Source organism: Lepidochelys kempii, chromosome 3 (genome assembly GCF_965140265.1).
Source record: "Lepidochelys kempii isolate rLepKem1 chromosome 3, rLepKem1.hap2, whole genome shotgun sequence".
NCBI lineage: Eukaryota > Metazoa > Chordata > Testudines > Cheloniidae > Lepidochelys > Lepidochelys kempii.
Genome location: NC_133258.1, coordinates 85,220,786 through 85,233,138, shown reverse-complemented (window position 1 = coordinate 85,233,138; position 12,353 = coordinate 85,220,786). Strand labels below are relative to the sequence as shown.

The 12,353-nt window shown below is 45.2% G+C and overlaps 1 protein-coding gene across 1 annotated transcript in view; it reads right to left on the bottom strand.

Annotated features, from left to right (window-relative positions):
• SLC16A10 (solute carrier family 16 member 10) overlaps positions 1 to 11,221 on the bottom strand; it is a 171,943-nt gene extending 160,722 nt beyond the window's left edge. Inside the window, exon 1 of the mRNA XM_073337053.1 lies at positions 10,522 to 11,221. Coding sequence (XP_073193154.1) covers positions 10,522 to 10,882 — 361 coding nt within the window. The 5' untranslated portion in view covers positions 10,883 to 11,221. The remainder of the gene's footprint in view (positions 1 to 10,521) is intronic.
• Positions 11,222 to 12,353: the final 1,132 nt, after the last annotated feature.

The following is a 12,353-nucleotide window of genomic DNA, read 5'->3' as shown; positions in this document are numbered from 1 at the left end:
GATGTTTATCATTTTGGCCCCCCATCTGCACTACAGTTACAACACAGCTGTGCCCAGTGATATAATAGACTGCTCTGATCTACACATGCAAAATCCAATTGTAATGTGTTCTTTGACTTTTGTAATTGTAGCATAGAAAGGAACATAAAGATTAAGCTCCTTCCCTCAGTGTCTATCAGTTACAGTTCAACAATTTTACGCCTCTACATTTTTTAAATATATCTTGAGTCATCAGGAATTATGAGGGCTCAACACCTTTAACAGGAGTTGCTGGTGCATAGCTCTCCTCATCTCAGGGTTTGGGATAGTAGCTCATAGTGCTGTTAAGGATCATATTTTAGTGAATTTGATCTAGTCAATGCATGCATTTTATTGGTATGGTTTGGACCCTTAACATTCAATGTAAGGCATTAAGTAGCAGTGAGAAACCCATTTACCTTTTAGTACAGTTAATACGTAATACTTTGCTTATAAAGATAAGAAAGTTCATGGACAAGCTTCCCCCCCCCCCCCCCCCCAAGGAATAGTATTTTGCAGTCATTTAGTGAATCTGTATATAGTAGTTTTTAATTCTTTCTGCACTATACTACAAGGAAGTTCCAGGACTCCACATTGTTTTGAGTATTCTGCTGATGTCAATATTTTATCTTGTGTTAAATCACACCTCTATGGGACCATACAGATGGCCAAGGTGATCAGCGAACAACGGGGGGGGGGGGAGAACAACACTTTAATGCTTATGGAATATGATGTATTGATATGCTGCTTCATATAGAATTAAATATTTGTTAGCATAGATAGTGATTTACAACAGTGGTTAGGCACTGGAACTCAGAGGCAGCTTGGTTGGAATCAGGATGAGCCAAGAAAGCTTTATTCCCCATTTTGCCAGTTATTTACTACAGTATGTGAGGTCTGACAAGTTGCTAGCTCTCTCTGCTTCACTTTCCACACTCCAATTGAATTTGGGCTCTAGGCACTGTAGTAATACAAATAGTTGATAAATGCAAAGTCAGTCACATAAGAGGAAGACATTTTAACTGCTCATACAGCTTACAAGGTTCTAAATTAGCTATCAACTCATAAAAATGCACCTAGGCCTTACTATAGACAGCTCAATGAAGACCTCTGCTCAATGTGATTTAAAAAAAATAAAAGCAAACAAGGTATTAGGATGCATAAGGAATGTGATGAAGACATTGCATGGAATAGAATACTAATCACATCAGGTCTAAAAGGATATTGCAAAATTAGAGGGGCTAAAAATGTTAATGTGATGATTATTTAACACTCCCCCAATTGCTTGTCATTTGCAAACTTTATCAGTGATAATTTTAAGTATTCTTGCAGGTCACAGATAAATAGCATAGAGCTAAGAACCATCCCGGCATGGCCCCACTAGAAACACACTCGTTCAATGAGGATTCCCGGTTAATGACATTGTGACAGATCAGTTAGCCAGTTTTTAATCCATTAATCCCAATTTGTATTAGATCAATGCTATTACTTTTATTTAGACTTCTGTCAGGTGTTTGACTTGGTGCTGCATGACATTTTGATTTTAAAAAACAAACAGCATTGATCTAATACATCAACCAAATTTGAAATCGCATCAAAAAAGTTAGTTTAATAGTAACTGGAATTAACTATATTACCCTCCTTTAATTCATTATTGAGTCCCATATCACCCACTATTTGTCATAAACCTATAGCTAAAGGTAGCATAAAATCCCTCCTTTACCTGTAAAGGGTTAAGAAGCTCAGCTAACCTGGTTGGCACCTGACCAAAAGGACCAATAAGGGGAGAAGATACTTTCAAATCTGTGGGGGAAGGTTTTTTTTGGGCTTGGGTATTCTCTCCAGAGGCAAAGAGACCAAGCAAGTAATCTAGCTTCTACTGAATGAAGTATCTAAACTTTGAGAAATAGTAAGTAACAGCAAGGAAATGCATAGAGTATATTTTGTTTTAGCTTGTGAGTTCTCCCTGTGCTAAGAGGGAGCTTTATCCCTTTTTTGGTAACTTTAGAGTTTTGCCTAGAGGGGAAGCCTCTATGTTTTAAATCTTATTACTCTGTAAAATTACCTTCCATCCTGATTTACACAGAGGTGTTTTTTTACCCTTTTTATTATACAGTTCTGTTTAAGGGGCTGGTCTGTGCTCACTTGGTTTACCTATTTGGTTGGTAGATTATTCTAAAGCCTCCCCACGAAAGCGGGTGAAGGAGCTTGAGGGGATATTTTAGAGAAACAGGAATTCCAAATGGTCCTTTTCCTGAATCTTTGTCTAACTCACTTGGTGGTGGCAGCAGTACCCATCCAAGGGCAAGGAAGGATTTGTGCCTTGGGAAAGTTTTTAACCTAAACTGGCAGAAATAAGCTTAAAGGATCTTCCATGCAGGTCCCCACATCTGTACCCCAGAGTTCAGAGTGGGGAGGGAACCTTGACACCATTACATTAATGTCAATGTCAGACAGATAGGTTTTCACATTATGTATTTAATAAATGGTTAAAAGGGTTTTATGGTGGTTGTTCCCATGAAGTTATACAAGCCTACTCATTACAAACACTGAACCACAATGTTACAACTGTAAGACAATGGTTTTAAACACATTAAACCCTTCCACATAACACGTTTGGGGGGCATAGACTTCACTGAGGTAGCTAAATAGTTAACATTTAATTATGTATTTTATGCTACTAAACATTTTCCCACATAAGCTTCGACCGTGTGAAACGGGAGTACTTTTTTTATAATTTTCTGAATGTATCGTTTTGATTGAGGAAGGCAACAGATTACTGAAATAGTTTTGTCTTCAAAAAGAAAGAAAAAATGCTTGTTGTACTTTGAGATAAATAATGCTAAACGAATTTTAATATGCAAGCCATCTACAGTAACCAACTCTATTCTGTTTTCTGGCCTATTGAGGCATGAAATTCATGTCCACCTTACAGGCAGGAATGGAGTGTTTTAGGACTTACAGGAAAGAGCAGGTGAACATTGTGCAGCTCAATAAGAGCTTCTGCTGTCCTATATCACAGCACTGCACCAAGAATACTGAACAGGTGCAGGGACCCATGAGTGGGTTAACTGACCAAGTTGCCTTTGATGTTGCATGTACCACCTTACAGTAGAGGTCTTGCAGTCCCCCATTACTGTATCAGGATATATGGAGTCCATAATGGATTCTCTCTTCGCCGGTCTAGGTCTGCCATGATATTCAGAAGTGGTAGAACGGTTATCCTTGAACTTAAATTCTGTCAGTCTCTTTTCACAACCCTCTGAAGGCTGAGGAATAGATCTTCTCTTGGCTCATCTCGTTGTCCTTTGATTTGTCAAGCACTCTGTCACTTGTGCTCCCAAATCCTTCTGTGTAACATGCCAGCATTTCCCAACTACACCTTGTTGCAGAAGTGGTCTCTGAAAGGAAGTAAAAGAATATTGGATTATTTGATTATTGGATTACTACAACGGTCCTTGGAATACCAAGAAATAAATAAAAATAGTTTACTTTCAAATTTAAGTGCCTTATTACAAGGTATTCTGTCCTGTGATTAAAAATGGTAAAGAAACCCCTGAAGTCTCCAAAATTTCATATTAGCACAAAGCACAGGATTTGAGGGAGATGGAAAACTGCATACAGAGCAGGGTTGGAACACATGCATACTACCAATGGGCTAAACGAGAATCACTTGTTGCCAATTAACAGGCACCTTGGGGGAAAAACCCTTATGTGATACAAATTCTAGCAAGGAAAGGGAGAGACCCATTCAAGCAAGCAGATGTATGGTTGACAAGTTTGCAGATGAGTTACTTTCAATGATTACTGCAGAGGACATGCTCCATGGAGTGGGGTGGCTGCCCCACTCCCGCAGAACGGGGTTAAAAGCAGCCCTGGAGGTGGTTACAGCTAGGAAAAAAGAGTGAAAGTGGCTAATTGGGGAAGCAGCCACACCTGTGGCCAGCTCAATTAGTGTCCAGCTGGCCATGATAAGAGGGCTGGGGGCCAAGAGCTGGAGATTCTCTCTCCAGCCTTGGAGGGAGAAGGGCTAGCTGCCTGAGAGGAAGGTACAGGATCCCCTCACTTAAAGTCATCCCTGTTAAGGTTGTTTCATTGCTGATAAATTAGGGAACATGCTCATTTAAAGTTGTGCAATGCTCCCTTCTAACATTGTTTGGCAGCCGCCTGGTTTATCCACTGCTTGCAGGAAGAGCAGCCCATTGCAGCTAGCTAGTGGGTGGTTGGAACCAGGGTGGACTGGCAGCGCCCCTAAGTTCCCTGTGCAGCAGCTGCTCAGCAGGCTATCAATTGCCAGCAGTTCAGCTGTCCCTCCCCCCACTGCCATATGCTGCTCCTGCCCTCTGCCTTGGAGCTGCTCCCAGAGACTCCTTCTTGCTGTGGGGGGGTGGGGAAGAAGGGAGCTAATGTCAGGGTGCCCCCCTGCTCCTGCACCCCATCTTCCATAGATCAGTGGGGGGGGGGGGACGCAGACAGAGGGAGCTGCTGCATTGGTCTCAGCTTGCTGATCTAATAAACAAGGCAGTGTACTTCTGACCCCACTCTTCATACTTAAGGGGAAATGCGCATCTCTGACACACAGGGTGTGTTTGTCTGCCCTCCCTCCTTTCCTGCTGCCTTGTAGAGTGTGGGAGTTAACCCTTGAAGGCTCAGCCAATTGCTAGTTTGTCATTTAGCAGTAAGGTATTCCCTGAGAAATATCCTACCCTCTGACTCCTCTACCTCAACCAAACTTCACAATCATTGCTGTGTACCAGTATTAAATTGTTTGTTTAAAACATATACTGTGTGTGTATATATATATATATAAATAAATGTATATAGTCTTTTGTCTGGTGAAAAAAATTTCCCTGAAACCTAACTCCCTCATTTACATTAAGTCTTATGGGGAAATTGGATTTGCTTAACATCGTTTCACTTAAAGTCGCATTTTTCAGGAACACAACTACAACGTTAAGTGAGGAGTTCCTGTACCTGAACTCGAGCAATGCTGGGGAACAGGGCAAGAGAGCTGGGGAGCGCCAGCTTGGTAAAACCTCAGGCTGCAGACCTTCTTGAAGGCCTATGAAAGTACTAGGGCTACAGAGGTGATGCCTGGGAATAGGCAGAGGCAGCAGGTCCTAACCTCTTACCAATGATGAGTGGCCATTACAGACTGCAGTCTGCCCCAGTGAGCAGGGGCTAGACGATGACTGGCAGTAGCCACTGAGGCGAGGTGGGTTAAGAGGGTTGGGAAGGGAGACCAGAGCATAGGGGTACTGCTGGGGTAGAACCCCAAGGTAAAGGGCACTGGGGTCTGGGAGGGACACGGGGCCAGCGGCAGGTGAGACACCAGCCTGCAGAGGGTGCTCCGAGCTGGAATAGAGTCTTCAACCTTGCTTCGCTACACTCCAGAACTGGAGACACAAATTTCTTTGTCAGTACAGGTGCGAGTTAACATTACTCTCTAATCTGACTGAGAAGATACTGCACTTGTTTAACCAAAGTTTGGGTTTTTTTTTTTTTTTTGGGGAGATTATTACAGGCTATTGGGGAAAAAGTTATGCCAAGATTAACAGTTATCTTTACAGGATCGCTCTCCTGCATTTGCTGGTTGGGCATAGCTATGATTCCTAGCCAATTCCTGTAATAGAGAAACTATTTTACCTCACATATGTGCATGTCTTTGTTTCATACATTAAGCAGAAAGGCAGAATTAAAACAGTTTCAGTAAGATAAAACCAAATAGCTGTATGGGCACACTGGTCTCCCTTATTGGTACAGATGTAAGGGTACAATATAATGCGCAGCCTCGGACTTTATGCCAAATACATAACCTATTACAACACAAGTCTCCTGCTTTGAGATTTTCTATATTCTGGCATTTTAAAAAAAAGACGACCTGCTCCTTGCACCTATGGCACTGAAGCCAAATTTTACTGGAGTGGAGACTTCCAGTCTTCACCAGATTCCAGAAAACTGTTCTTCTAGCATGCAAACCAACTCTGATCAGTGAAATAGTTACCTTGTGTAGATGTTCTCTTGCCTCCAGGGTCATTGTCCTCTCCAGCCTGCAAGTCTTGGCTGTCATCCCAAGACCTCTTCAGATTATCAGGTATTGCTGGGCCCCAGTTCAGAGAGGGCAATGGAGATGGAACTCTCCTCCCCATCCTGCTGGTCCCTCAACAGCCCACTTTCATGTGTCTGGATGTTGTCCACCATTATCTCAGCCTCCATAGGTGTGCAATTGTTCAGACAAAGACATACACCAGGATGTTACAGTTTACACAGCCTACCTTAGGTAGATATTTATAAGCACACGTATACAATGTTGTCTTCCGAGACATTCTGAGGTGGACTTGTTAACACACAGCAGTCGCAAAGAAGTCAATACGATTCATAAATAGTGCACACCGAGATCTAGAGGGTGTGAAGAGCTATTTGTACAAGTGAAGGATTTCAGAAATCTTGCCCTTGGACCAGAAGATAGATAAGCTGAGCTACATAAGTAGTGCCCAGTACACTGAGGATGGTAGTGGAAGGACTAATTATATCAGTGAAATGCTTATATTAGTCCCTGCTGTCTATGCTGGCACTGAGCCTGCTAGTGCCAATCAACATAGTGACAGATGTCACTGCTGTTGGTCTTTTCAGAGTAAGTGCAGCACACCCATGCAGATATGGTATGTTTCAGGTTCCAACAGCAGTTAGCATGTCAAATTTCACTAATTTAGACAAGGCCTAGATGTGACTGGGTAATTCACTTTGCAAATATCTCTATGATTAATGTTAGCACAGGTACCAAATGCTGTTCTTTTATAATGCAACATGGACCAGTACCCTCCACTCCTTTGACTTATGTCAAGCAACAATCAGATTTTGCCACTACAGACTTGCAAAAGATCTGAACTACAGACTAAGCAATAAGAGCCTCCATACTCCATTACCATTTCCCTTTTCCATACAGATAAAATGCAGTTTCCAAGAATAAAAGGATTTATTTTAAAAGTATTTTAAAGGATACTATCAACTTGCATTTTTAAATGGAATAGTATTTGTAAAATTCCTGTCTGATGGAGTGTCCTTTAAACAGTATGCCCTAATTTTTAAAAGAAAATTTATAATATTTTTCTGCATCTCTGTTGATGTTTATAAAGGATCTTTACACAGGGGGAGAAAATGACTGATTATACAAGAAAAAACAAAAGTGCCATATGAAAATCACTGTGTACTAAAAAACCTGAAACACTTTTACCAGTATCTTTCAATCATAGTAACAATGGGTATTACTTAAACTGTGTACCTAGCATACTTTTAATTAGAAGTGTGAACTCTAATGTCCCTTTAAGAAAGGTGCTTGATCCCTATAAGCAGGGTGCATGTAACCTGTGGCACAATGGAACAAAATTCTGCAGGTAAGACTCCTAAATTCTGGGGGAACATTAATCTGTTTGTTTTACCTCCTCAGGCCTCAGCTGCTGCTGTATTCTTATCTAAGCAGCCTAGCTGGCCAGCCTGCAGTATTGGCTCCTTTCACTCCCCGGCTGCAAACTGACCTCAAGCTCTGGCTCCTTGGCAGCTGTTGACATGTCCCAGCAAGGCAGGGAGACAAAACAAAACATTGGGTGCCCAGTAGCAGAAAAAGTACTGAATTCTGTTGGATCTTGGAAAAATGCTAGATTCTACAGCCGCACGATCAGTCTGAGGTTCTAAATTAGATGATTTGGGATGTTCACATCTCTCAGGACCATTGTTTCAGGTTCAGATATTGGTTTGCACAGTTCACATTCTCAAAGTTATGTTTGAAACCATAAGGGCTAGAAAAAAAAAAATATTAAGTAAATTGAGATCCTGGAGCACAATTCTGTTGGAAGGACTGAATTCCACAACAAATTTCACAGTCACAGAATCCATAAGGACCTACCTATAGGCTCAGCTTCTAAATGCATCTTAGAATTACACTATCTAGTCTCTCATAATGAGAGATTAGATATTGTACACATTTGCAGGATCTGAGCTTTCTAAATTTTCTCCATCCCTTTAAAAGATGAACTACTTTTATTCTTTGGTTACCCTCCCCCTTTCCCAAGCTGTCTTTTAAACACAATCTGCTTTTCCTGACTCCAATTCCCTTCTATGGCAATCTGGATGCTGCATCAGATTGGTTGTGCAGACTTCCTCGGAGGCCTGATCTACACTTAAAAGTTAGGTCAACACAGCTACGTGGTTAGAAATGGAGGGGAAAAAAACCCACATCCCTGACCAATCTAGTTATGCTGACCTAATACCCAGTCTAGACACAGCTATGCTGAAGGAAGACTGCTTCTGTTGATGTAACTACCACTGTTTGGGGGGAAATGGTATTCCTACACCAAACAAACAAAACCAAACCACCTTCCGTCTGCATAGACTGCATCTACATGGCAATTAAAAAAAAAAAAAAAAAAAACACACCACACATCTGTGGGCTGGCCCATGCCGGATGACTTGGGCTCACAGGGCTCAGGCTGTGGAACTGTTTAAATGTAAGGTGGGAGGGTCCCAGAGCCTTAGACTGCAGCCCAAGCCCAAACATCTACATTGCAATTAAACCATGCATTTAAACAACCCTATAGCCCAAAGCCTGTGCCAGCTGACTGGGGCTCGCAGGGCAGCAGCAGGTGTTTAACTGCAGTGTAGACATACTGGCGTAAGGAGTTATCCTGGTATAGTCTCCATTGTGTAGTCATATCTTGATACCCAAAATTCTTACCCATTCTCACACCCTACTATCCCTGACCTGAGAAATAGGAGGCTAGGCTTTAATTATAAAACTCACATTTCACTGCTGGCACTTTTCTAATTGGACTCACTTTCCTTTCCTACTCACTTCAAACTACATTAAGAAAATTGAGGCAAATGAGTTTTAGCGCAAAGCTTTCTTCTTTTAAATGTTGAAGTCCGGAAGAAAAAAGTGGAATGGAGGGTATATAAACTTCTCTCCCCCTCCATCCCAGTTTTGGTACCAAATAATCCTGAAGTCAAGAAAGCCAGACCACTGCCAACTCCTTCAGAGATCCATGTGGCCTCTCTACACAGCAAGAATATTCTGAAGGGCTTGCTCCTCAGTGGGACTCTTACTACATTAGCTAAAACTTATTTTAGTAAGGCAGGGTAACAGCATTGGTAATTTAAGCAAGAAGCATGGTCACTGATCTCTCTTTTAAATGACATTCCAAAAGCTACAGATTTCATTACAATGGGAATAGACGACTGTGTGTGCAGCTTGTGAAGTTATAGCACTGGGATTCCTCAGGAACCCAACATTCATTTGAAGCTATTTATTCTTGCAAGTACATATTTCTATATAAAATATTTCAGTTTAGTAACAGCAGATTTAAGAAGGAATGTGATTGGAGGTGTCCGACACTAGCATTTCTTCAGTGTTTACTAAAATGAAGTTTGTTTGGGATTTTAGGAATACGCACTGTATGACAGTAAGCCTACATATACAAATCCTGCACATCTCACAGTCCAATATCAGGTATATGATGAAGAATTTTTTCAAAAATTCTTCACACGCTCAGAGGACTGGTCTACACACCTAAAATGCAGGTTGACACAGCTTTGACACTCAGGGTTGTGAAAAATCTACACCTCCAGAGCACCACAGCTATGCCAACCCAATCTCTGGTGCAGACACAGTGAGGTCAAGGAAAGAATTCTTCTGTTAACCTAGCTGTCATTGCTTGGGAAATTGGTGTTCCTACAGCAAAAGGAAAAACCCTTCCACTTCCGGTAGCTATGCCACTGTAGTGCCTGCAGTGTAGACAAGGCCTAAGCCTAACCTCAAAATACTTCAAGTACTGCTATACACTGTTTTGGATTCATTTATCAGTTAGTTTTGCCACTGCTAGATCAGCAAGGGTGAGGGAAATTATAACATTCACTTAAGTACAACTTGAAATAGATTTTTTTCCTAATACAAAAATCTCCAATAAAGATAAGGACAAATGTCTAGATTAGGATATCTGTACCTTCCTCCAGCAATTTTCTCCCTGCTGCCTCTCACAGGGACACCTCCTCTCCCTAGGCTCATTTTCTAGAGCAAGGGCAGAAGTTACAATCTCTCTCCCTCTTAAGAAAGGCAATTTAGCTCCCTGGTGTTTCAAGGAAAGAACACTTCTAGACATTCAAATTGCCAAACTACATCTCTATGTCTCCACTAAGGAAAAGATGTGTTGTTTATAATGTGCCAACTAACAGGTTATAAAATCCTAGTGTAGACAGGGCACGTTGCACTTTTAAGTTATCCCGCCCACACTAGGTTTTTACAAAAACCTTAAAGCAGCTTTTTGGTTCTTAAACACAGATCTACCCTCCGATAGTAATTCTCACAACGGTGGTCACTAATCACCACATAACCTGGCGACTGCCAGAGATGTCTCGCATGCACACAGCGGGGTCGCATGTCGTGGTGGTGGGGCGCAGCGAGGAGGGGGCACGGCAGTGACACGGAGGGGGGGGGGTGTCTTCCCCACTCACCCGTCTTGAACACCAGCTGCTTGTCGTCCTGCGAGCCGAACTCCCTCAGCATGGAGACGAAGAGGACGCCGCACGAGTTCTGGATGCCGAACACGGCACCGTTGCACCACATGGCGGCCAGCATCACCGCCCAGCCCCAGCCGCCCTCGGGGGGCGCGGCCCCCTGCTGCCCCTCACGGGGACCCTCCACCAGCAGGGCGGACTGGCCGCCTGGGCACCCCTCTCCGTTCTCCTGCCGCGGCTCCCCGGCCGCCGCCTGGACGCCCTGCTGCTCCCGCAGCGCCGGGCTGGGAAAGCGGGTAGCAGAAGGGTCGGGAGCGCCCCCAACTCCCTGCGTCTCCAGCTTCTCACTCAGCGTCATCCCCGCGGGCTCCCGCGGCCGGGGCGAGAAGGACCGGAGACACCTGAGAGCAGGGGCGGCGACTTCTCTCTGGCTGCCTGAGGGGGCTGCTGCGCTCCCGCTAGCCCAGCGCGGCGGCTAGGACCATCCCGCGGCGCCGGGCGGGAAGCCCGTTTGTTACTGTGCTGCCTTGGCGGTGCGGAAGCCGCTCCCGGCCCCGTGTCCCCCACGCTCCGCTCACACACGCCGGCCTCTGGCTCGCCAGGTTATTTTAAAGGGGCAGCCCTCGGGGGAGGGGGTGTCCGATAGCAGGATATCCCCCCCCACTACCGCGGCTCCGATTGGATGGGGCAGGGTCGCGGCCACGCCCCCTCCCAGGATACAGTGGAGGCGGGGCTGCTGCGTGTCACAGGCGCCGGCGGCGGCTGTGCGGAGTGGCCGGGGCGGGGGCGCGCGCGGCGGGAGGGGGAGTCGAGAGTTAACGGTTGCGGCTCGCGCGCAGCAGGAGGGATCCTCCAGGCCCGCCCCCGCCAGTCCCGCGTGGGGGGGCGCGCTGGATTCACCTCAGGGTGGGAGGGAGAAATCAGGCCAGCAGCCTAGCAGGAGGGAGGCTGCTCGCCCTTCCCTCCCTCCCCCCACGAATTCCCAGGGGAAAGGCGATGCACCGCCCCGGGGTGCCCTGCTGTATCCGCCCCTGGGCCGCGAAAATCTCGGGCAACAACGCCACGGACACGGCCCTCTTAACACTAACCCAATAGTTCCCCTCAGAAAATAAGGAAGTGCCAGAGCTGCCTCTGTGACCATGCACGTGCTTCGCTCTGACACTCCCTCCTGTCCCCACGCGTTGTGCCTCTGCCCGCCATGCTGCTTCCCATCCTCTCTAACTGGGCCCTCCCTGGCCTTTCCTGCCAGATTCCCGCCTCCTTCACGGCCCAGGAGAGAAGGCAGACGAGGCAGTCTCTCGGTATTTACCCTCCCTGTTGAAGAGCAGGGTTATGACTCGTCACTAGGGTCCCAGCTGTCAGCCACACTATGGGTGCTACTGCCACAATATACAGCCTGGCTGCTGCTGCACGGCAGGGTGCAATACCACCTGCTGCATACAAGGAGCTAACTGCTAGCACTGTTACACACCCCTCTTTGGCAGGTGCTGCAGCTTCCTTGACCTACAATAACAGCTGCCACTTTTCCCTAGTCTGGATCTGGCCAGAGCAAAGCCATCTACCCCTGCTCTTATGTAAAATATCGAGACACCTCATGGGTGGCATGCAATAGTTCTCCTTAGGGCAAACATGACACTATTTTGTACACAGGGAATTTTCCTATACCTCACTTCCCTCACCCACCTTCCTCCCAGGAACGGGTCAGGGAGAAAAGAGCAGAAGCCTGTACCTCTCAAGAAGGTGGCAGGGCATGGGAGCCAGCGTGGTGAGGTTCAGGAGAGCTAGGGAGTGCTGGAGAGAGTTTGGGCTGGAAAGGATGTGAAGTTGCT